Consider the following 25,838-nt stretch of genomic DNA (forward strand, 5'->3'; position numbering starts at 1 on the left):
TACATTTTCTAAAATGTTGTGCTTCATGATATCATACTAAGGAATGTTTGGATAGATATTAACATTTCTACTTCATAAATTGCCAATAAAATAATTGTTTTTCTAAAACACTGTTTATTAATAACATTTTTTGTTCTGCACATAAAACCAATAAAAATATATATAATTATCTTACCTTTCTTTGCAGCAGGTAGTTTATCAAAGGTTGTGGAGCTAGAAAGCGATGAAAATACATGTGCACTGTCTTCATCATCACTGTCAAACTTCAATGAATCTAAAAAGGAAAAAAAATGTTTGTTTATTGACTATTTCAAGCAAACTACCCTTTAGGTTTAGTTCTGTAAATAATTATTAAAGTTACATACCACTGTCATTGTTTTTCTCAGAGTACAAAGGTTTTGTTGAGAAAACACTTGCTGGTTCATGGTTTTTCTCTGCTGGAGAAGCTGGGCTATTAATAAAAATAGAAAACATTTAATAACTTGCATTTTAGCTTAAGTACATAAATAATAAATTATACCAAGTTCAATGTGATTTTAACCTTCAAATGGGCTGAAGTTAAAATAAAAAGGTTGGAAGTCTGACACTTCGGTTACTGTTAACTACCATTAATACTGCTCAGAGGGGTTTAAAACTTGACGTGAATCTTCTGTTGTGTCTACCACTTCATTTTCGGTTTCTTCATTTCAGTGTTTGGTTTTGAGGAGCTCACAAGATACTCGTTCACTCAAGTGTAATGAATTTGTTTTGGAAGCAATGGAGTTATTCACTGAAACATGTAAAAAAAAAAAAAACATCTTTAAAAAAAAGTCTTAGATATAGTACCGTTTTCATTTCCTTTGTCGCGCCTTGTTGGCACAATCTTCCAATAAGGGCTTTCTGATTCAGTGTAAATCAGACTAGGCGAGAGTTGGATTTGATATCTCCACCCCTGTCACATTCAAAGTAAACCTATACTTGCACAGGTTGCTTTAATCTGGACTTAGGCTCCAACCAAACATGCCAAAAAACTAACTAACTAGTTTTAAATTCAAACATTCAGGGATTTGGCTTTTTTTCTACATATTTTAAAAACATATTTTCATGCGCCTGTTCCGAGTACTGTATGTGTAATGCCCATGCACCAAAACATATAAGAAAGCATTTTGAGATACTGGAGGATGATACAGAAAAACGTATTTCGGTATTCCAGTATCCACACTTCTGACAAAGCGCACTACCAGATGAGATTTAACTTACGAGAACCGGACTAGAGATTAACCCAAGGTGCTCTCGAGTACGGTACGAAACACTGTGTAGTGTGGATGCTAACCGTATTTAGCCCTTTCAAGCTGGTTTAAAAGGCAACTAGTATGGTTTAAATTTAACCCTTTGCAGTCCATTTATTCAGTTTGTCAGGAGCGTCAGGTCCAGTTTAAACAGGCACTGAACCGCAAAAGCACACTCAGTACTGCATCTCCAGCCAATCCCCACCCCTTGTTCGCTGTATTTCACACACCTCTTTATAGAAGTGCATACTGATAAATCCTCTCGATCACTCATTTTAACACCAAACTCCTTAATAATCCAAGTCATTATTTTATTACTATCTTAAAAAGCTCTGCAAATGTCTGTGATATTCTTTGAGCGCTGGATACAGAAGCAGCTACCTCCTTTGTTTATGTCAGTGTTATTTATGTAGTGCATGGGGCTATCAGATACGCCCTTTTTTAATTTTCCGGCTTCATTTCGGCTCCTGTCGGTCTCACTCTGCCATTGAAAGGTTTTCTCTGCTTTTTCCGGAGAAAAAACGACTACCTGTGCTTTATGTCTTTTTGATGATGTCGGACAGGGTCCAAAATCGGATTGAAAAGGGAAAATTGAAATGTCGGACCTGGTCCGACACAGGACTGAAAAAGGTTAAAGTCATAGTGTGGACAGGTCCTAAAATGTACATAGAAAACTTTACAGTATATGCGTGGTTGCAAGTAAAACAAATAGCCTATCTGCTACTTTTGTTTTCTGTTTGTAAGCAATTAAAGATAAAAAATTCTGAATTTTAATTATCATAGTCTGCATCTAGCCTTCTGAGCCAACGGTGTCTGTATTAACAAGGGACAACTGTACATTGAAAATGTGTAAATTCCAGGTACTCACTCCACTAGAGATGTTGACTTAGCTGAAGGGAAGTCATCATCCTCATATCTGTCCATACTTTCTGAGGGTACAAAGTCATCATCTTTGTAACTCCTAACAGGTGAAGATGCAGTTCTTACATCATCAACGTCATCATCGTCATTGTCCTCTTCTTCAGAGAAATCAAAGGTATATTTTGGCTTTGCAGCTAGAAACAAAACCAAGAAAGCTTACCATTACAAAAAAAAAAAAAAAAAAAAAAAAAAGTACTCTGAATTTAGAAGTTCCCTTCATCTCCTTAAATGCTACTAATAGGGTTGTAGCAAGATTACATCAAAATACAATCTGAACAGAATTACAAAATATAAAAAATGGTCAGCTGGAAAAAAAAAAAGATACTTTCCTTTTAGATCATTTTAAAGAAAGCAACAGCTGTACTTTAAGTTACTAACAAAAGACAAAGATATATGCTTTACTGCAGGGATGGACCCCCTATTGTTGTTTATGTATCACATTGAATTATGGTCACTATTTGAATACTATTAAATGTACATTGCTGTGCAAAGGTCTTAGACATACTGCATTTTTCTACTCTGCATTACGAGCATCAACAATCTACTCAAAGCCTCCACTAGTGTTTTGTACTAACAACCTTGACTTACATAAAGAAGGAAAAACACTGAGTAAAATAGCTCGCAACACTCGATTTTCAAGGTGTGTTATCTGAAGGATAATCAACAAAGTACAAAGAAACATTGTCTGTGATTGACAAACCCAGGACTGAAAGACCTAAAAAGCTGTCTAACAAGGATGAGCAATACTTGAAAATAATATCCTTAAGGAACAGAAAGACAACAAGTGTTGAATTGACAACAGAACTGGCAGAAGGTACAGGTGTTGTTGTCTATCAAATCAACAGTACGAAGGTCACTCTTGAAATCAGGACTTAAAGGATGTGTTGCAGTAAGAATATCTCTGAAAGGGGAGCATGACTAAAAGGCTAGAATAAGCACAAGAACCTATGGAACAATGGTCAACGGTGCTTTGGACTGTTGATGAATGGACAATGACACCTGTGTCTTTGGCCAGTTCTCGTGTCAATTCAACGCTTGTCATCTTTCTATTTCTTAAGGATATTATTTTCAAGTATTGCTCATCCTTGTTGGACAGCTTTTTTTTTTTTTTTTTTTTTTTCCAGTTCTGAGTTTGCCAATTACTAAAATACCAAATGTTTGGAAAATTAAGAAAAAAAAAAAAAAAGTATGACTGATAAATGTTGACATTTAAAAATATATATGTATGTATTAGTGACCATTAAATAAAAAACACAGTGATACAAACCAGAGGATCTTTGAGATTTAGTGTCCCGTGGAATTACAACAGCTTCCCTCTCCTCCAAGTCACTTTCTGATCTGGATTCATCGTCTGACCAAGGGTTTCTTTTCTTGGTCTTCTTGGGGGTTCCTTTGGCACTTGGGGTTTTCTTTGCCCTAGGAGTGCCTATACAAAAAATACAGACAATACAATTAATTTTATTATTGAACATTGCATTTAAAAAACACAGCCTTGTCCTAGCAGTCAGCAATTGCATGGAATCTGTTCCTTGTTTCAGTGTATCCAAGCCAAATTCAATTCCAGAATGCCATTTTAACCTGTGGGTGTCTCTGATCAAATGGTAATCTGGGCAAAGAAAGTCTTATTAACTGAGCAAACTTTTGAAAAGATGAACATCTCTACTTAAAACATGTTAATTCTGAATTTTTTTTTTTTTTTTAAGTGCATATTTCATATTTAAAAGAGCAGTAATAAAAATAAAAAAAAATAAAAAGTTTAAAAAAATATTTAAAAATCACCTGGTTCTTTTTTTTCTTTCTTTACACGTGGAGTCTTGACTTTGACTGCTGGTGTTATTACCGATGTATTGATGGAGTCCAGCCCAGTTCCTCCTTCTGTCATTCCATCCGGTTCTTCATCAAACTCAATTTTCACTGCCATGGGATCTACTTCTCCCTATACATATGAAAAAATAGTGTTTTGAAAATACTATTGTTATTTTTAGTATACTTTACAGACGTTGTGTGTGGTATATATTAAAATAACTACCTTTTATTTTTAACCCTTTGTCAGCGGCAAGGGGTGCAAATGCATCTCAGAGTGTGTAGGGTTATCCTCTCATAACTGAAGATCCTGAGATGTACTTACATTAAACAATTACCTTACTTTGATACCAAGCACGTCCTTGTCCCACTCAGAGTAATCACTCTTTTAAATATGGTATGTTTGTGAGGTGCATTTGCACCCCTTTCTGCCCAAGCAGGGTTGTAAAAAATATACTTTTTTCGCATACCACAACACAGCTCCTGTTTGGCAGAATAGATTGTTGAGTTGCAGGGACAGCTGGGGAAGATACAGAAAACGTTTATCGCTTCTAAAATTATTGATTTAGCCCTAGTTTTTATGTCTTATTTTTTCAGGCAAGTCATTTTCACGAAATTGTGTGTTCATATGTGTATAATACATTAGCTTCCCACACTGAATTGGATACCTGCATTCCTTAAAGTATCCTATTCATCACCTGCTACAATATAATACTGAAAACAAATATTATGGTATTCTGCATTTTCTAGGCTACCACTGTTGCGCAGCCCCTATTGAATCAACACTTGCAGACTCGATGCCCAAGACAGCCATGGAAATTTGGAGCAAATGTGCCCCCTACAGGATTTTAGCACCCATATCCAGAAACATTAAATAAGTATAGTGCTTACTTGTGTGCTAAAATAGTGGGTGCTTGTATTCATTGTGGAAGCTCACTTAGATGCAAGTGTGCACCTACCTCCAGTGGCACAAAAATGGAAAAATGTCACTATAGCAATAGGGAAATGTGATTTCTTTTAGGTTTATGGTGCATTTGAGATGTTTAAATATAGGCTGTACATTACAATAAAAACAATTCATAGATTTTGTAATATTATACTTTAGGTTTGTGTGGCAAATATTTCACATGTATGCCTAAATATGTAAAACGTGGGAAACATTAATGAACCACAATTATTGTGAAATACAACCCTAGTAGTTGTAGTCGTAGTAGTAGTAATAATAATAATAATAATAATAATAATAATAATAATATCATGAGCTCCTACTTTTATGTAAAAAGTTATTTAAAAAATTGCTAGATGCTTTCTTACACTATAGTAATAATTATTAAACCACAAATTATTCTGTTTGTGAAATACAGCCCTAATAATAAATATGTATCATGAGCACCTACTTTTATATAAAAAGTCCTTTAAAATAGCTACAGATGCCTTCTCTTATAATACTATAGTAGTAATTATTAAACCCTTTAAACGTGAAGTAATTTTCATCCAAATGTATTGTGTACTATCCTATAAGGTATTTCATTACGATGTATTTAGTTTTTCATGCACCCTTACAAAACAACAAACCAGCCGTATTTTGTATGTAATTTTTATGTAATGGCAGTTTGCTGCATTCAAACTGTACTGCATCCGACAAAACAGGGCATCTATTACTTTATGAAGGGTTAGGCCTCTTTGTGCCACTTTAACTTTGTTTTAAATATATAAAATGTCTGTGTATGGAAGGTGGTTGGTCCTCAGTTGTGTTGGTTATTAACTATTTTTTACGCTGCTGTTTTATTTGACTTATTAATAACTGATTCAGGTCTCTCTCTAATCCAAACAAAACGAGACAAAAAAAAAAAAAAAAAAGTCAGGTCAACTGCTTTACAGTAAAATAACTCTGGATACTATTTTATTTGATAATATTAAAAAGACTAGATTAAATTTTGCTTTAAAGCGCATTTCTGCATGTGGGATGCATTTGCAACTCTTTTCGCCTTTTGTGTGTACCCTACTATTGCCGCTGAGGAAGTGTTAAACGTAAAGATCCAAAAAGATTACTTGCCTTTTTCTTTTTAGTCATTTTTCTGGATGCATCTGCTTTCATGGCTTGAGTAATCTGGGGCACAATTCTGCGTCCATAAGGTGAAGGCAAGGTCTCCTCCAGCTGTAATTTCTTTACTTTAGGTTTGCCTACTTTCCCCTTTACCAGCTTGCCAGCTTTTCCAGCCATCATGTCCTCCTTTTCTTGGGCTTCCACTCGCTACAAGAAAAAAATCAAAACACACTTTTAAACAATTCAATATGGATAGACAGAAAGCATCATTTTAGTATTATGTTCCCTGCTTAGGCAGCAGATACAGACAAAATGACAGCAAGTAAAAAGTTGAAAGTTGTGAAAAGCACGTACATCAAGTTCTTCAACAAATGCTGCCAAGTCTTCCTTCCAAAGATCAGATGGAGTTTTTCTTTCAAGGTCATCAAGCTCCATTTTCTGAAATATTACACAGAAGTTAAATTAGTATAAAACATACAAGTATGGTCAACAATATACCCTGGCATAACAATATTACAAAATTCCTTACCAAGTATCACCACAATTGGATAAGCTGTTCTCTATATTATAATATTAAAAAATATTAAGTCAGTTTTTATGATGCCCCATCATTAAACAGTCAGAATGTACAAACAATTTACCTTAGAATCTCTCTGTTTTAACAGCTCCTGTACTTTCTCTTTAGAGAGGCACCACAAAGGCATACTTAGGATGTAATTAAAATTAGGCCCAGAGATTGAGCCCGAGTCAATGGAGCTAGTATCATCGTCATCATGATCTGCATTATCTTCCAGCAACTGAATGAAATTGTAGAAATGAAATAAAAAGTTTAGGTTGTGCCACAAAAGATAGGACCTTGTTAAGAAAAGCTTTTACTCTTCCATAATATAATGCAAACAAGTTTTCTGAATACCAACAAAATATGGAATATCTATAAAAATAGATTTAAAAAATGCCTTTTCTTGTGCTTTATTCCAGGCCATCACAGGATCTGACTCATAGCCCTTCTGAACAAGCATCCGAATTAGATCCCTCTTTGATTTATTTTCTAGAAGGAAGCGAACAGTGCATTGGTAAATATTGTAAATCACACAGCTGAAGCATTAAGAAATATTTAGCAGACCCAAAAAACAGGACACAGTTAAACCCTACCCCCACCCCACACACAACATTAAATACATTTTTTTTTTTTTTTTACCAATGGAGATTTTTCCCTCAATCTTCTCTAGAACAAATCGTGCCTGGTTGGAAAGTTTGGCAGACTCTGCTCCCAGCATTCCCACAAGCCAGTCTTTTCGTAACTTATAGTAATGCAACCTCAATTCAAAGAACTCCTTCAAAATGTCTTGCACCGTTTCATATTTCTTCATACAGCCCATATGGTCAAAGAGAACCTTTAAGAAAAGTTAATGCAACTGGTAAGATGTTTGATGGCATATTCGTTATTATATATTCATGTTTCTATAAAGTGTACCACACGAGAAAAAATACAAGCAATATATTTGAAATCGATTAAACAATTTATGGTAGCAAACAAATGCAAAAAGTCAAAATCTAGGTTTTTCCTATTGGTCAACAAATCTAAAACAAAAATGATGACACTTGCCATGGAGTTGCATGTTAGACTTGACTGGAGTTTGAAGACTTTATGCAGTCCTGCAGCTTCTGCTTGAGCTAGTTTCTCCTCTGTCATTCGTACCACAAATTTGACTGTTGTGTCTGTGTGATACTCCTTGTAGTCACTTATTAAAGCTGGAGTCTTCTCTGTTCCAGTAAACATTGGCTCAAGAACTGTTTCTTTGTATGTCTAAAGATAAAATGTTATTGTACTATTAAAACAAATGTTTATAAAACTAAATGATTAAAAAAGACAGTTTCAGAAGCAGCTTAGAAAACACACCTTTAAATTTTTAAAAATGAGAACCACCACTCAGTTTCCAACTTTATACAACACCTTTTTTGGCTCAATTTTACTTATCTATTATAAATGTATAAACCATTACACACTCACAAAAATATAAAACAAACCCTAAAAAAATACGCTCATTTTCCAGTTCTTACCTGTGTCCATGTTCTAACTGGAAGTTCTGTGATCTCTATTGTATTCTTGTCCACCACACAGATTTCCCCACTGACCATGTATTGGTTTTGACCCAATTCATGGACAGTCCCTTTAAAGTTCTTGTAACTAGGAAGCTGTTAGGTGAAAGAAAATAAGTCACAAAGGTTTTTAAACTTGAATCCTAATGGACCTGCTGTTTGACAGACTCAAAGTGACAGCTTTCCATTTATGTAATTATATGGATTGTCATAAACCAAACTACTGTAATATGCTTGGTTGTAGCTAATAAACACAGTACTTTGACAACACAACTATACAGCTCTCAGGTTTTCTTTATCTACCGACAGCTGCAAGAAGCACAAATTGTTATAAAGTCAGGAAAATGTTATGTTACCATTGGTAGCGGTTCCTGGTTATCGAGCAATCGGCTGATGTTGTTCACAATCTCTCTGGGGTCGTAGTTAGGAATTTTACAAGCCCATCCTGTGCCGATACCTTCTGCTCCATTTACTAGCACCATAGGAATGATAGGAATGTACCACTCTGGCTCAACTTTTTGGTTATCATCATAAAGGAACTTGAGCAAATTAGAATCCACCGGTGGAAACAGCAACCTTGACAAAGAACTAAAGAGGAAAACATGGTTTTAATTTATTTCCAAATTAAAAGCAACCCAGGTTATTAAAAAAAAAAAAATAGTATACCATACCTCAGGTGTGTTTATAATCATTTGAAATATTGCTTACTTAAATCAATTATATAGATTGACTCCTTATTCTGACATTTGTCTTATTTGCTTATTTTTCATAAGAACCTGTTTGATTTGCTGGTATAAAATGTCAACGTTATGATAACCATCAAAACAAATAACATGGTAACCTTAATATCACAGTTTATATAATGCAAGTTAAAAAGTGAAAGCTTACTAAAAATTGAGAAACTATTATACAATTAATTAAAATTGCTGTAATTCACAAACATAACACAAGCTCCAAAAAATACCATCCTTCCTTGTTGTTTTCTACAGCAACTTAAAATAATTGAATATTGTAAAAAACTTACGTAAACAAAACTGTTGAGAATAAGTAGGCTATCCTGCTGCATTTGCATGTCTCTGCAGATTGAGACCTTGAAACTTGTATTGTGTTGCTGACGATTTCCTTCAAAACCATTATCAAAATACAGGATAATCAGTTCACTAAAAGATCTTCCTTGAACAGTTTGCGAAGACTGGAAGTATCATCGCTTGGTTTAGAAGAATGTTTACAGTGAAATAAGGTAAAGGAAAAACAGCCATGATGATGGTGACTGACAGCAAAGTAGAAGTGGATGGAATGTTCAAGTGAGAGGCTGCAGTAGGTGAGAAGGCGCAGTAGTACAGAGACTTGTTTTGTACAGGACATTGAGTAAAACGTTGGTCATATGAAAAAGATATTTTCTTTCACTTTGTTCACAAGAACACAACAAACCTACCATTATGGCTGCAGCGATTAAATAAAAATATTTTTCAATCGATTTCATTCCTCATTATATACATTGAGATAAATACTGGATAAAATGGATTAAATATTACATTTTATAATTACTTAAGTTTGACAACACCTGCACCGATCGCCCACCTTGCTATTTACAGTATTTCTGCCAAAGACAAGCAATGGGCGTTTTCTTCTTTTCTTGCTTAAGTGTTAACTAGCATCTCACTTGCTAGCCATATCCCAACTACCAGCAAAAGTTTTTAAAATGCTTTGTAAGCACGCACCCTCTGTGTATTTGATGGAAATAAAAATCGTGCTGCCTTGGACCCAAAACAGGTCGGCAAGCTTGTACTCCTGAAGAAAACTAACTGTATATTAGTTTGCACTTCTTTGAAGTTTCAAAATGAACTGTTAAACCTGAGAATAATACTGTTTATGTTTTTTTGACTGTTTCTACAATATGTTTTTCAAAACAGGCAGCATGCTCCCTCTGGGTTCCAAATTGATGACCACATCTAGTCGATTTAAGTACAATCAGTGCTGCCCACAGCTGATAAAACATTTTTATGCCGGTACTCCTACAGTACCATGCACAAAGCTATATTACAGTTAATTACCTCTCGCACTCCATTGTCGTGCATAAGCTTTTACTGAACAGCAATGGTATTAAAATAATCACGTCGATGGGAGGTGCGAAAATTTCTGTGTGCACAATTAATCGATTGCTATCTGGAGTCTTAGCTAACAACACTACCTACCGTTAATCAATGCATAATGAAATTACAATATTTGCTGTGTAGCATAACACAAACTGTCAATACAGAAATATACCAAAACCAGTATACCGACTCATCCTTAGAGCAAAGTACTAACAAACGTACTGTATTTTTAGAATTAATTTGTTGATTGACAATTAAATGTCTGAATGATTTTTACACAGCAAAACAGCCCTGGATAAAACAAAGTTCTTACCTTAGCAATGTGAAGATGTAACGAGGACTGGCAGCATCCTTGCCACCATTAATCCTAGTACCAAACTGGCCAAGGGGCTGCAGAATGTTCACATTGTTGCTTCCAACAAAGTTCTGAGCCAAGTTCACAATAGTCATCATCAAAGCTTGCTGTATTAAATAAAATAAAAAGGAGGAAATTAAGTTTACCCATATTCTGTGCAAATTGTTATTTGTTTAGAAATTATTTTGTTGGGTTTTTTTGCACTGTACCTACCTCACCATGATGATATGCTGACATTTCAGCCACAGACCCAGCAAGCTGAGCAACTTTGACTTCTCGTTTGTCATTTCTTTTGAGGCAAGTGAATAACACTTTCCTTTGACCAGGTTTCAAACCTTTAAGAGAAAAATGTATTCAAAGCCAGAAAGGCAAAGTACACTTTAACCAGCGGCATGTCAGGAGTATAATCAAATGTACTGTTCATCATTCTTTGTGGATTTGAACCCAGCAAACACAAACACAGCAGGATAACTACTATATTGCCAGTTTTATTAAACCATAATCATGCTTGAATTGTATAATCTCGTGTATTTTAAATAAACATAACAGTAAAGTGATGGAATTTGAAATAGTACCGGATTCAATATATTGGAAAAAACTTACCATCGACAAGAGATGGAATCGATCTTTCATTATCAGAGTTTGAGAACAGAATCAGTTCCTTGTTGATGAAGTCATTGTAAGTTAGGTGTTTTGTTTGTGTACCATAAAGATATTGCTGTAGAGAAAATCATTTTAATGCAACATATTTCATTTAGCATAACCCCAAAGCATAACAACTGGGTATGCACTACTCGTTCAAGATCTCATAAAATGCTGTAGCCTCTCTTCCTTTAATGAATTTATTACAAAGCATATTTACTGCCTGCCTTTACTACAGACCTTTGACCCCTAGAGGTAGTAAGGCTTATTAATGTTACAGCAGTCACACATTTTTAAAGAACCCTTTATGTCTAAAAATAAAACCCTCTTATCTGCGCACAAAAAATTAGTTATTGCACAGTCCTAAACATTATGCTTAATATAACTGATATTCCAAGCCCACTTACCTCTGGCAGGCCATGCATCCTACGTTGCCGCCTATCTTCCATGAAGTTTGTCAGCCACTCTTTTCTGTCATCCGTTTTCTTTTTACTGAAGGCCTGTCACACAAACAGAAGCGTTTCAACACAACCGAGCTGTACCTTTTTTCTCCCATAAGAAAACTAGTTTGCTTCTTGGAAATATAAATGTACACGACATAACTACAGTGTAACTACAAGAGGAGATCTAAAGTAGGATATGTATGTATCACATATCTGCTGGATAAAAAGTTCTCTAGACACCCCCACTCCCATCATATTGCTAAGGATATGGGATAATTATGAATATAAAATGTAAAATTTACAACATGTAAAACATACCAGAGTAATGGCAGCATCATCTTCAGGACCAGCATATTTAAACATGATCCTGTGCCTGGCCATATCTGCAAAATACTCTTTTGCTTCTTTTCCAGTGCTGGTACCCAGACCTGTAAATGGATAAGACACACAATTATTCACATTTGGTAGTTGTAACATATTCATCTACCATAAAAACTACCTATTACTTCAGAACTGAAACACCTATACAACAGAAGGTAAACAAAATCATTGTAACCTTTGTAGTACTTTATGTGCCAAGTTTTGTAGTTTTCTGTCTCCTTCTTCCATTCATCAAACTCAGGTATGCTGTAGAATGCCAATTCTTGTTTATTTTTGGTGGCCTAAAAGTGAAAAGATGTTAACTACAAAAAATTCAAACCTTTTGGACTGGTCGACATTATATATATATATATATATTGGGGGGGGGGGGGGATATCCCCCTGTGCTGCAGCCAATTTTGGGGGGGGGGGGGGGGGTGGGGAATTCCAAAATTAGGTAGGAATGACAAAAAAAAAAAAAGGGCACTTTTGCATATAAAAACACTATAAATACATTTTACTGTATCATCATTCACGCTGGTGTTGCTTTAAAATAAGCTGCTTTCAGGAGACCTAACAGCTGTTCATCACTGAGACAGCACACTCTCCATTGCCTGAAGTTTTTGCATGCAGCAGAAGAAAAAGGTGCTCTTCTTTTTAACCAGCGCTCGATTTCTTTTTTCAAACTCTTTACACTCAGTCCTATTTCCGCATGTTTTTCACTGTTTTCATTTATGTACGTTTAAACTATTGGACAGTTTGTGATGCATGCATGTAACATATCAATTGGAAGGCCACACAATTTCCTTTCATATTATGTAAGTTGCAACAGGATCAGGCATACCATATGTGGTAGAGATGAGAATAAATGGTTAAAAAAAAAAACATTTTTCCAAAATAATCATGTTTGGTCACCTCTCTCGCTATATATATCTGCAAACCACTGTGTGTGTGTATGTATGTAGAGAGAGAGAGACACACACACATGAAAAGCAATAAAATACTAACAAAGAAAAAAGACCAATTTAGATTGTTTATTTACTGTGTTACAGGTTTAAATATGTTTTTAAATTTGTCAATTTTCTAAGTGCCAATAGTGGGACTCGGGTAAAGTTTGGGAACCCCTCCCTTAAAAGATATGGCACATCTCATAACAGGTAGCAGCTTACACGAACAGAATAACACTACATAGCACCTGCAGAATTGTTGCTAAATGTAAAACAGCTTTCTAACTACTGCTATTGGGAGAACATAACTGTGCTTCCTACCTTCACAATTGGAGTGATAAACTCTTCCAAGAAGCTGTGCCTAAGCAGAGACGGCCAGTTGTGATGGAAGAAGTTGATGAGTAAACCTTTGATGTGAGAGCCATCTTGATCCTAGTATACATAAACAAAAAGCAATGTAAAAAATCAGGACGACCCACACGCCCCTCAAAAAAAAAAAAAAAAACTAACCTGATCAGTCATGATCATAATCTTTCCATAGCGGAGTGTTCTTAGAGACTCTGGATCTTCATAGCTTTTCTTGTATTGCAGACCAACTATTTTGATAATGTTGTTGATTTCTGCATTTTCCATAATCTAAAAATATATAAAATATACAAATTATGTAATAAAATAAAAATACAGATGACATGCATGACACGGATAAATAGCATTGGTAAATATAAAGTACTGCAGTACTGTATGGGCACTAGGTTATCCCAAAGTAAAACATATCTCTAATCCAAAGAAACGTGTGGAATACAGAAATATGTAATGCTAACTACTGCCAATGCTTTAGCATACCTGCTTGTGAGATGCTTCTCGAACATTGAGGATTTTACCCCGAAGTGGAAAGACTCCGTACCGATCCCGACCAATAACAGCCAGACCTGACACCGCTAAGGATTTGGCTGAATCTCCTTCAGTCAGAATAAGAGTGCAGTCAGCGGAATGCTTGCCCCCTATTTATATTTAAAAATAAAAAATGAGATATTACAAAAAAAGCATTTTATAACACAAACAAAATTGTGTTTGGTCCAAATGAAACATTTAGGAGTTCCATGTTAAGACGACCTTATATAGCAACAATTCTAAATGTGTAAAATAAGGTTTACACCTCAGCAGGCCTACACTTTTAACTTTTTCATTCAAGTAACAAAGCGACATTATGCATCATTATATGTGAATGGTAAATGTGCCCGATCATTATGGAGACTGAAAACTTACCAGCATCATTGGCATCATCAAGTTTTGGGATACCTTTAATTTTACTGTATTTCACCGAAGAACACTTTTTGTTCAGTTGTGTTTGGGCCTTGAATTTTACCCAGTTGAGGATACTTTCAACAATGCCACAATTAGTTGCCTGCAATATAAAAATATTAGGGCATGTTACAGAACACTCCTCTCATTTTAAATGTCAAATTTTAAAATATTTTTAAAAGAGTACCTACTGATCTAATGAATTTCTCTGAAAGCGGACACTTGGATCCAAAGCTTTTAGTTTGGAGAGTCATGTTCTCCTTTGTTTGGGAATCAAAGGTTGGGTTTTCAATCAGTGCGTTGACAAAAACCCAGATATGGTTCTTTACCTGTTGAATTGCGAATGCAAATGGAAATCTCTCAATACTTATATTTGTAATAATACAAAATAAATGTCTGGTTCGATAAACTGGTTCAAAAGGTCATTCAGACAATTTACAGGAGGTCTAAATACATAAAAAGCGAACATACAAATTACAAACCTGAAACGGTTTGACTGAAACTCCTGCTTTGTTCTTCTTTTTCACGACTTCAATGAGTTTACTAACAATCTGATCAACCACATAATCAATGTGTCTGCCACCCTAAAATAAAATAAAAAAAAAATAAAAAAAACTATATTGTTGAAGTTATTCATTGACAACAGCAATATCACACACAAAAAAACCCCTTTGAAACAATCTTAGTTTTCTACAGTTGCGCAATAAATGAATCCACTTACATATAGCAAGTTCAATGGAAAACTTATCTGGTACTGCCGTAAACTTCAATCTTGAATTGTAAAAACCAATACTTTTTTTTTTCCCCCAGAAGAGTGCGCCAGACAGCTTTTTTAACGGGCTGTATACTGTTGTTCAATAACAAGATGATACCTGCTTTAGATTTGTTGAATAACCGATAACTACGGTATTATAAAATGAAATATCATGTGTAGCGACCGTTTATCACAATATTATCAAATTTGAGTACCGTCCCACCACTAGTCATGATTTGAGTTTAGAGAGTATAGTATTTGTTTTTTTAAATTTTAAATTAATACATTACATATTAATTTGTTCAGAAGAATGTCCTTAATGAATTAATGGTTGTGAGAATTGTTTTGACAAATTAGAAAATTAAAATAAACACATACGTAAATAAATAATTAGACCCTGAACTGTACTATTTATCAAACACATTATGTTATGTGAGCTATATGGGAATTTTTTGCGACTACCAACATTATTCATCTTACATTTTGGGCTTTAAATATTTTCTGGAAGACGTTTACTCCTGCCGTACACGATTATGACAACATCACCAAAATGATTTCTAAATACTCAGAATGCCATAGGCTTCTAACATCATAAATTTGTTTTGAAATCAGAAAATGACATACCCTGCTGTAATAAATATTAATTTTGCGCAATTAAACCTTAATGTTACCTTTATGTTAGCCCACATTTAATTCAACATTTATGTAATCGTCAATTTATTTTTTACCCATCAATATAAGCTTCACACGCTTCTTAAAACTTGATAAGAGTTATTATATTTATTTTTAAGTTTTAGACACATACATATTGTAAAAATCTTTTTATAGGTCACACTGGCGTAAAAGTCGCTCCCCCCTTTGAGACTTCAAATTTAGGATAACAGTAAATCAATAAAATAAACTAAACACTGCACCATCTAATAACCAGTAAACAAAACAAAGTGCTTTGTGATGGTGGTCCACTATGAAAGGTGCTATATAAAATAAAGATTTATTGATTGACAAATCATCTTACTGTTGCATAGAGTGCAGTACAATTGCATTACATTTCCAGCTGTAAAAATACATTAATTTTGTTTTGTTACTCACAACCACACATACTTTAGAAGTCTACCACTGTGTTGCACCGACATGTACAACAAGTTACAGTATGTTCTGTATTAAAGTCATTCGAAGTACAGTGAAACTCTGAAACAACATACTGCCATGGGACCGTAAAAACTGTATGTTATAACCAAGGTATGTAATAACCAGATGCATGCACATATCCGCCAAATCAACACAAAAATCTAAACCTAGTACAGTACTATTTGATTAATGTACATATACAGTGTATGTAGAATAAAGTTATTACAAAAGAAACAATATAAAACAATGTAAAATATAACTAGTACTGTACATTATTATACAGTATGTAACATTCTGTATTAATACAGTAAATCTGTTGCCTTGGTACATGTACTGAATAATACTGTAATTAGTAAAATAAATTAATTTAAAAAAATGCAGTACAGTAACAATTATAGAAATAATAATAATAAATATACAAGTCAATAAACATAACCATACAAACTGTCAGTTCAGGTATAGTAATCACTGCCTGTACGCTATTTTAAGAAGTCTTGCCCTGGCCACATTAGCGTTTTAGAACTGAGTTAAGGGTTCTAAACCTGTTTTTAAAAAACAAAAAAACAAAAAAAAAAAAAAAAAAAAAAAGCGTTTAAATCGATTTAAATCATAATCAAGTTCAACAACCGAATCTGAAACCTACTCCGGAGGTAGTCTCGAACTCAGTTGTTGGCATAACTGGGTTAGATAAACTGGTTTAACTGTAATCTAGAAGTGAACAGTGTTCGAGTCTGGTTACACAGTATCCACCGATATCCCTAGTGCTTTCGCGGTAGCATGTTGCCATAATCCCCCTGGTGATAACAAATTGGAGCCAGGTGCTTCGTCTGACTCCTCCCCCTATTCTTCCACACCAGTCTCAAAAAGCATTGCAATTACAACAAACTCAAAATTGATAAATTTAATCAGCTTTCTAACCAATAGCTGTTTGCTACAAATCCCAGGGGCGGGTTTGGTCTGAATGTTGACAAACCAATGGTTCAGGAGGGTGGGAATAAGAAAATTCGTAGAGATTGACAGCTAGTATTAACAGAGAAGCAGTACAAGGTGTGACATTTTTAGTCTGAACGCTTACATTTAAACATTCAAAGTGACTTCGGGTATTGAGAGTAACAAATTAAAACTTTTAAATTAGAACAGTGGTTTTGTGGTAGATCCAGAAAAAATAAAATGCTGGTTGTTGACAGTTAAGTTTTTGCGAGCCATAATAGCCATGGCTGTAGTAATCCCACTGTGGCACTGGTACAGTAGTTTAATATTAGACACACCGGCGCATACATCGCACCAGCAGATTAGTCGGCCCCCCTTTTAAGGGCCCTGCAAAAATGCCTAGAAAATAGACTTATACAACGTTTTTTACAGTAATCAACAAACAGTAGTCAACAGCGATGCTCTTACCTTTGTGGTGGCAATGCTATTTACAAAGCTGACTTGCTGAAAGCCTTTCTCACTCATTGTGAGACACACCTCCCATCTGTCATTCACAGTCTCGTTTACCACCTTCAGTGCAACGCCGGTTTCATCCAGCTTGTCCTTTACGTATAGATCTACGTAGCTGCGGAATCCATTGACCTGAAAAATAAGCAATATATGTATTCTAAAATCATGATGCTTACTGTATGCTGCCCAGTCAGAAAACTGTAAAATTCCAGCCAATTCTGCCAGATGGCCCATAAAACAATCAATCTCTTATTTACAATAATCATACATCAACTGTTAAATCAGTCAAAAGTAAAAAGTAGAATCATTATTTTTAAGCCATTTAAAAAAAACACCACACACAACAAAAAAAAACCACACACTCACAGGCAGTTTCTTTCCATTGAACATGACTTTGACTCCTTTACAAGACCCAGCAATATCATAAGCTCTCCTTGTCAGGATGGCTATAGTATCCTTATCCAGTTTCTCCATCTTAAACTTTGGCAAGTCGGGCTGGAATGTAATGCAGGTGTAATCATCGCCATCAAAGAATTTAATTTTTGGTTCGCTGGTTTTTGTCATATTGTTCAACCAGATCTGTTAAAAATAATAATTAAAAAAAATATGGTATTTATTTTTTTCTGTAACTCTGCAAGCAACAATATACACCAGAAAGCATGCTCAGATTTAATAATTTCAAAGCAACAATCCAAGAAATGTGATAGGCAAAATACCCCACTTGAAATGTACTGTATATCTTCACCCGGAAAAATCATATTTTCCTCATATACAGTGGCTCTTAAAAGTATGCACCCCCCCCCCCTTGAACTTTTCCACATTTTATTGTGTTATAACATGGAATCAAAATGGATTTAATTAGGAGTTTTTGTAACTGATCAACACAAAAAAAGTCCAGAATGTCAATGTGAAAAATCAAATCTACAAATTGTTCTAAATTAATTACAAATACAAAACAGAAAATAATTGATAGCATAAGTATTCACCCCCTTGAGTCAATATTTGGATAAGTCTCTACCAGCTTTGCACATCTGGACACTGCAATTTTTGCCCATTCTTCTTTGCAAAATTGCTCAAGCTCCATCAAGTTGGATGGGAACCTTTGGTGAACAGCACATTTTCAACTCTTTCCACATATTCTCAATTGGATTGAGGTCCAGGCTTTGACTGGGCCAGACCAGGACATTGATATTTTTGATTTTAAGCCAATCCAGTGTGGCTTTGGCTGTGGCGGTCTATATGAGCACAGCTAAAGCAGCTATCTCCTTAGTTTATGTCAGTGTTATCTATGTGATGCATGGGGCTATCAGATATGCCCTTTTTTTTCAGCTTCATTTCGGCTCTTATCGGTCTCACTCGGCCATTGAAAGGTTTTCTCTTCTTTTTCTGTAGAAAAAACGACTAGAGACCAGTGCTTTATGTCTGTTTGGAAAGGGAAAATTGTAATGTCGGACCTGATCCGACACAGGACCACAAAGGGTTAAAGCAGATATTGGATATTTTCGATCTCATTTATTTTGTTAAAATATTGTCGTGAATTTAAAATCTGACAGTACTTAAGCAGTGTATATATAATAAAAACGCAAATCAGTTTAGCATTGCATAAACTTATCTATACACCAAGTAGAATTAAATTACGCAGTTTGACAACTTCTACATTTTATTTAATTTTCTTTTACTGCAAGAGAGTATTTCCTAGCATTAATACACAATGTTAATTTTATGTGACTGTTGTAATAAGTTTATACAACATAAAATCACTGTCAAGCAAGTAGCTGATTACAACTTCATTATCTTTTACTATCCTTGGCATTCATTTTAAGAAATAAATGCCATGTTAATTGTAAAACAGTGGTGCCTTGTTTCAGTAGTGTAAATTAAAATACATTCACTACTGCATCTATGCATGATCGATTTTTCTTCCCCCAGAGCTGAATGTTTGTTGGGTGCTAAAACCTTACTCTGTGCCAGAGTAGAGCAACAGAATTTCAAGAACTTGGCACAGTTATATATATTAAAATTTAAAAATTAAAAACTACAACTAGCCCATGTCAACAGAACACTCCGCTAATCAATTCATGCTGGGAACACCACCACTTTATGGGAATTCATATTGTTTTTATAAGTACAGTACACAGATTAAAACACTTGCATACAGAGCTGTTTTGTAACTAAACATCAGCAATAATAATAATAAGGCCTGAATGCAATCTCATGTAACAATATGTTTCCACTCCACAACAAAACAGTGTGCATCTCACCCTACCTGTTTGAAACTATGTTTGTATTCCTTGGATGCAGTTTCAACTGTAAATTTGGTGCTGAAAATATTGCAAAGTTTTGCACCATAGCCATTTCTCCCACCTGGAAAAATGAAAAAAGTAAATTAAACAATGAAAACATGTTTACAACATTGTTTATCACTGCAACACCTACACTGGTGAGCCTGTCTGTATTTATAAGTGTGAGGATTAATGTGGTCAGGTTGAATAATTTATTGCCAATTTAGCCTGGTCATCTGAGTACATAAACTTGGAATGGGTTCAAAGGTTCATTCACTAGCAAGGAATACAAAACATAACCATCCAGCTTGTGTTATCCAGTGGCAGAACCTTAAATTTCTTAATTCACCATCTCAACAGCAAAGCATTGAAATATAACCTAAGCCAGAGCTGTCCAACATTTTTGGCAAGAAGAGCCATATTGATGAACAGTTGGTCATTAAAAGAGCCAGACAGTCACAAGCATTTAACTTTTAAAATGTGGAAAATCATTTACATGTACAGACTGTAAAATCTAATATTTTAGCACTAAAAAGTAGGAAACAAATTACCAGTGAAAAGAACTCTTGAAATTGGGGTAAGCTGCATCCTTCCACATTGAAGAAATAAGCCCTGCTTCACAACCAACCATTGCCACAAATTTTTCATTAGAAATACTCTCCTTCCCAGAGTCCTGGTCCAAGTGTTCTTTTCTACCCATAGCAGTAGTTCTCATGCAATGGAACAGGCCCAATAATTATTCTTTGAAGGAAAAGTAATTTCCAAGACACACAAATGGGCTGTGTCTTAAATATTGCATTCATGAATAGCTATTGAAAAACCCATCAAAGTTTCTTATATCATATAACTTTTGTCAATGTCCTCTGTATGTCTAGCTACTGTATTCATGCCTAGTGGCACATCCACCTTTTGCACAACTGCATCTTTATATCTCTCACCTCTGTACACAGTCTTAAATTAGCAAATCATCAGTACATGGTCTCTTATTTTGTGCAATTAGTTCACTTACTCTAATAGAAACTTTGGTTAATAGTGCATTGCCCTGACAGGAATGAAGCAACAAACTACGTAGACTTTTATACGGTTTGGTTTTCGTAACTAGAAACCTTAGGGAAACCAAGGAGTACATCAAATGGTTTGTTTCAAAATGTTGCAGCAAATGTGACTTTTTAAATTCTGCAATTTTTTGCTCACAAATCAAACAAAAGCACACCTGAAGTAGTTTTGCTTTCTGTGAAAAAAGTTCCTCCCATTCACAAACATGAGGATTCGCAATCCTGACTTTCAAAAACACTGACTTGATTTCTATTGTATTAAGACAGAGGTACCAGCGACTCAACAGCAAGTGATTCAGAGGGGGCTTTTTTCCTCCTTCCTCTTGTGTGTAGGCATTTTTGTACACTTCACCACAATTTTGACTGAAATCCTCCATATCTTAACGGTATTACAGCTTTAAAATCCACGAACAAGCCTCCATTCCTGATGGTAATCTTGTTTTAAATCTGGCAAGCAAAGTCTCCAATAGAAATGTAGGAATGCTATGTCGCTCAGTAGTTGGGGCGGGCTTAAAGTATTCAGAACGAATCAACGATAGATTATTTTTGTAGTAGGTTTTATTTTTTAATAGAAAAAGGGTCAGCGTGAATTGATTAACCATTTCCACAATTTTTCTGATGTTTTAATAATAATAATAATATTCACATCCTATTTTTTTTGTATCCTTAGGTACAGTACTTTGTGGCAACTGAAAGTTCACTTGCTGTTATGGGGTTGCTGAAATTTACCTGATTGCGTTCTATACAGGTCTACCCCACTTAAGTGTATATTATTCAACTGTATATCCTGCCTAACTGTATTACACTCCAAAAATTAAATCCATTACCAATGCTGTATCATTAAATGTACCCATGTAATACTGTAAGTGTATATTCCCGGTTTACTGTATAGTGGTGGAGATAAGTTTTATACAGTTAACCGAGCAAGTGCACTGTGAACTGACATAAAAAACAGGCATGGGCACGATGTCAGGAATGTAAATGCTTTCTGTACATTCCCGCTCTAAAATAGCTGCAAAAAAGGGAACTGAAAGACTTTGAGCTAAAATTAACACAACATGTGTGACTTCTACTCAGTTTTCAAGTAGGTTAAAAAATTACATGATTAGACTATGAAGGAATACAGTTGTCAGAATGAATATGGTAAACTGTATGCAACACATACATACAGCATTGAAGTAACTATTATTTCCATTTAATCCTTGAAAGTCAAAAGGGGAATTTTGTGAATCTGGTGTCTATCATTTATGGTAAATACACCACCCACTCAATATATATTGACGGGTGTCGGGGTCCAATACAAATCCGCTATGTATCGAGGGCCGCAATATAGAAAGCGACCCATAGAAAAACAAATAGGCTAATAACAAACACTGTACAACCACTCCCTCATTGTATTGTGGGAGTCAGGGTCCAATATAAATCCTCTACAAAACCCACATTTTTCATATAAAAAGCAGCACACCATTTTAATTCGTACTGCGGACGGTAATTGCTTCTCATCAACTTAAGTCTCCAATTAATTTCATGAATCTCACTCTTTCTCAAATGCCCAAACCCGCTGCATTGAAAGAATCCATTCCCAACATGAGGCTTGTTGCTAGGGAGCGGACGTCACTGCCCTGTGACTTTTGCTACTGCACTGCTTAAAAAACCGCTTCAGCAAGTCGATATTTAATTTGGTTTGTGTTATTGTGCAATGTGTGTATATGATAACAGTACGATATTAATGCTTTGTTTAAATGTTTTTATTTTTGTGATGTGCAGTACGAAATAAAACAAACAGTAATTCTAAGTGATATGGTCTATGTATAGTGCAGCTAAGGCACACGAAGTTACTGTACGGGGAGCCAATTCCAGGACCGAGATCTATCTGAATCCGCAGTATAGCGAGGGGCGATATAACAAAGGATGGGTGTATTTAGGATTGTAGCATAATGCATTTTGTTATCTGTACCATTGTTTCACAGTTCTCTCACTTAAACAGAATAAGATCTCTTACTGAATAAGGGATATCCTACACACAACATATTAAACAAAACAATACAGCTGCAAAAATACACTTGTCTCTTACCCGTAACTTTTTTCTCATCATCATCATAGTTGCTTGATGTTAAGAGATGCCCAAAGATCAAAGCGGGTACATACATTTTCTCATCTTTATGCTCCACAACTGGAATGCCTTTACCATTATTCCAAATGCTGATAATGTTTGATTCTCTGCAGAAAAACAAACAATGCAAGTATATTAGCTACATACATAACCAATGTCAAGAATATCATGCACCACGATCTACATCAACTGTGTATAGAACATAATCCAGTAAAAACATATGGTCATGTGAATGGACATGGTACGTCACTATACACCAGTGGGGGGTGGGGTCTATTTTTTTCTGTACAAAACCTACTTAACTAAATAAATTAAAGAAAGGACAGACAGTTGTGTCTTTGGCAGGGTATATCCACAAACTTTATAAAAACTGTTACCAAGTTCCAGAAGATGCCCTAACTTTGCAAGGATGACCTGAAAGGATTCTCAGAAAGTTATAAACATTTTTACTTACGGGTCAATTGTTATTTTAATGCAGGACATGTTCTTGTCCCTCTGTTTATTGTCAGCTGCATTTACTGAAAAACAATTAAAGTGATTTTAGAACCACAAACACTGTCAAACAAGAAACTCAGTATAGAGCAGGAATTTAAGTAAGTATCAAATGTAAGCAAACAAAACAGGATGGAAAGACATACATTTATTAAACTCAAAACAAATTGTCTTCCAACAAGTTTGGGAACAACAAATGACTTAAGACGATAGGTGGAGACTGTATTGCCCATTTTTCCTCACTCAGACCCCTTACTAACTAAATACCCTGGTATCTCTGAATAGATCATTGTCTCCTCTAAAAATATGCTAAATATTTTAATGAGCAAGCCATCTCAAGTAGAATGGTACCCTAAAATGTTCTCCTTTTTCTTGGAAAGCTTGTAACATCATTCTGACTATTTTCCCACTAAATATCTTCGTAACCCTGAATAGAAAATAGTCTCCTCTTTAAAAATAAGCAAAAATATTTTAATGAACAGTCTCTCCCACAAGTACTGAGGTACCCCAGATGTGACCCGCATTACAAATGCGGAATGACTGGTTATGACATTTTCTTTTAATGTTATCCTCAAAAACTTTTGACAAGGAGAACACTACACTGAATATAGTACCAGTCTTAAAAAAAGAAGACAATGATCTATTCAGGGATACCAAGATATTTAGTGAGCACATAGGGCGAATGAAATTATCCTGCAAACTCCCCATCCCTAGTTAAACCACTTTCCTAGAAAAAGAAGAACATTTCAGGGTACCATTCTACTTATGATATCCTGCTCACTAAAATATTTGGCATATTTAAGGAGGAGATAATATCTATTCAAAGATATCAGGGTATTTAGTAAGTAAGGGGTCAGAGGAAAAAAACGCTCACCAGTTTATTAATTAATATGTACATATGGGTGTGATATGGGAAACACGCACTGATTAATACCAGCAACAGAACACTACCCCACCGCAAGCTGTCAAACAGCAACACATTTTCACAATTCTTTAGTGTGTACTTGATAAAGAAACGCCTTCAGAGCCCTCTATGTCCACTGAAAATAAGGTAAACCCATGAGTAACGCACATTTCCAGTACCAAAACTACCTTGGCAACAGACTCTCTGCTTTCAATTTTCGGGCCTGAGGGAGTCACCATAAACCTCTATAAAATCAGTCACCCAAAAATTCTCCCATCCACAGATGAAGATGCTTTGTAATACACTGATTCTGACTGACAGTAAGACACTTTTCACAAAAAGGTAAACAGAAATGTTAACAAACACAAACACCCACGGAACAAACTAGAAAAATGGCAAAATAGTTGTATATAAAAAAATGTCAAAGCTTGTAATCCACACAAACACAAGTTGCCACGGAAACCTGATGGCAAAAAAAAAACACAACTAGTACTGTCTCACAGAATGCAAACATTTTGTTCTAGTTACCAAAATTGTTGCAATTTTAAATAAATCTTTATGCAGGTCACTCTCTGTCTAAGAACTCACTGACATAAACTAAGTAGAGTAAGCCCCCCACAACAAGCAGCACAGAACTTTATAACTTTTTTATGCTCCCCAGAGATTATAAAAAAAAAATTGCATTGGGTAGTGTGTGATAAATGTAATGCCCACCCCTCTATTTGCGATTTCACTTTACACACACAAATTATATACATAGATTTATCTTACCAAGAATTTCATCAAAGATCTTGTACATGCCCGGAACATAGGTAATTTCTCTTAAATTCATTCCAACATCTTCATCAAAAACCCACATTTGCTGAAAATGGAAAACAAAAACAAGTTAAACACACAAAAAAGGCACTACTAAACATCACATTTTTTACAAAAAATATATCATGGATATATACAAAATGCTGGGACGCCAGCATCACTGTCGAGCCTTCCCGGGGTGTCGTGGGCTAGGTCAATGCAACACAGAAGACGGTAGCTGCCCACTTGAAGACCCCAGCAAAGTGCTCCACGCAGCCCATTTCAGAATGGCCACGCTGAGGCGCTAAGGTGGCCGCATTTTGGTTTATCCTGGAGCCAGCATCACCACTGTTGTCTGTGCTGAAGCGCCAGGGAGGCCACAAATAGGCTGATCCCAGGATTATGCTTCAGCCATCAACACCGGGCCAATAGGAAATCCAAGCTACCAGATGGAGGAAAAGTGCTGAAAGCTTATATAACACAGCGATGATATGTCTTGGTTGGTCCCCACCGCTACCAGCTAATTTTACCTTGGTGAAAGTGGAGCTTAATATTAGAATGAAGTAAATAATTACTACTCTTATGTAATAAA

General features: G+C 35.3%; 1 protein-coding gene across 2 annotated transcripts in view; it reads right to left on the reverse strand.

The window, feature by feature from the left end:
• Nucleotides 1–25,838, reverse strand: part of LOC121312886 (DNA topoisomerase 2-beta-like) — a 37,122-nt gene that overhangs the window by 3,713 nt on the left and 7,571 nt on the right. For both annotated transcript variants that reach the window (XM_041244768.1, XM_041244767.1), the window contains exons 3-33: nucleotides 25,223–25,313; nucleotides 23,510–23,573; nucleotides 23,017–23,162; nucleotides 19,872–19,969; nucleotides 17,972–18,184; nucleotides 17,564–17,737; nucleotides 14,766–14,867; nucleotides 14,475–14,612; nucleotides 14,248–14,386; nucleotides 13,825–13,982; nucleotides 13,492–13,617; nucleotides 13,303–13,413; nucleotides 12,232–12,337; nucleotides 11,994–12,103; nucleotides 11,640–11,732; nucleotides 11,194–11,308; nucleotides 10,804–10,925; nucleotides 10,549–10,697; nucleotides 8,496–8,727; nucleotides 8,101–8,235; nucleotides 7,646–7,846; nucleotides 7,238–7,433; nucleotides 6,996–7,087; nucleotides 6,681–6,836; nucleotides 6,394–6,477; nucleotides 6,049–6,246; nucleotides 3,969–4,125; nucleotides 3,457–3,615; nucleotides 2,137–2,323; nucleotides 366–451; nucleotides 176–274 (exon numbers count right to left, since the gene is read on the reverse strand). In XM_041244768.1, coding sequence (XP_041100702.1) covers nucleotides 176–274; nucleotides 366–451; nucleotides 2,137–2,323; nucleotides 3,457–3,615; nucleotides 3,969–4,125; nucleotides 6,049–6,246; nucleotides 6,394–6,477; nucleotides 6,681–6,836; nucleotides 6,996–7,087; nucleotides 7,238–7,433; nucleotides 7,646–7,846; nucleotides 8,101–8,235; nucleotides 8,496–8,727; nucleotides 10,549–10,697; nucleotides 10,804–10,925; nucleotides 11,194–11,308; nucleotides 11,640–11,732; nucleotides 11,994–12,103; nucleotides 12,232–12,337; nucleotides 13,303–13,413; nucleotides 13,492–13,617; nucleotides 13,825–13,982; nucleotides 14,248–14,386; nucleotides 14,475–14,612; nucleotides 14,766–14,867; nucleotides 17,564–17,737; nucleotides 17,972–18,184; nucleotides 19,872–19,969; nucleotides 23,017–23,162; nucleotides 23,510–23,573; nucleotides 25,223–25,313 — 4,237 coding nt within the window. The remainder of the gene's footprint in view (nucleotides 1–175; nucleotides 275–365; nucleotides 452–2,136; nucleotides 2,324–3,456; nucleotides 3,616–3,968; nucleotides 4,126–6,048; nucleotides 6,247–6,393; nucleotides 6,478–6,680; nucleotides 6,837–6,995; nucleotides 7,088–7,237; nucleotides 7,434–7,645; nucleotides 7,847–8,100; nucleotides 8,236–8,495; nucleotides 8,728–10,548; nucleotides 10,698–10,803; nucleotides 10,926–11,193; nucleotides 11,309–11,639; nucleotides 11,733–11,993; nucleotides 12,104–12,231; nucleotides 12,338–13,302; nucleotides 13,414–13,491; nucleotides 13,618–13,824; nucleotides 13,983–14,247; nucleotides 14,387–14,474; nucleotides 14,613–14,765; nucleotides 14,868–17,563; nucleotides 17,738–17,971; nucleotides 18,185–19,871; nucleotides 19,970–23,016; nucleotides 23,163–23,509; nucleotides 23,574–25,222; nucleotides 25,314–25,838) is intronic.

Source organism: Polyodon spathula, chromosome 3 (assembly GCF_017654505.1).
Source record: "Polyodon spathula isolate WHYD16114869_AA chromosome 3, ASM1765450v1, whole genome shotgun sequence".
NCBI classification, from domain to species: domain Eukaryota; kingdom Metazoa; phylum Chordata; class Actinopteri; order Acipenseriformes; family Polyodontidae; genus Polyodon; species Polyodon spathula.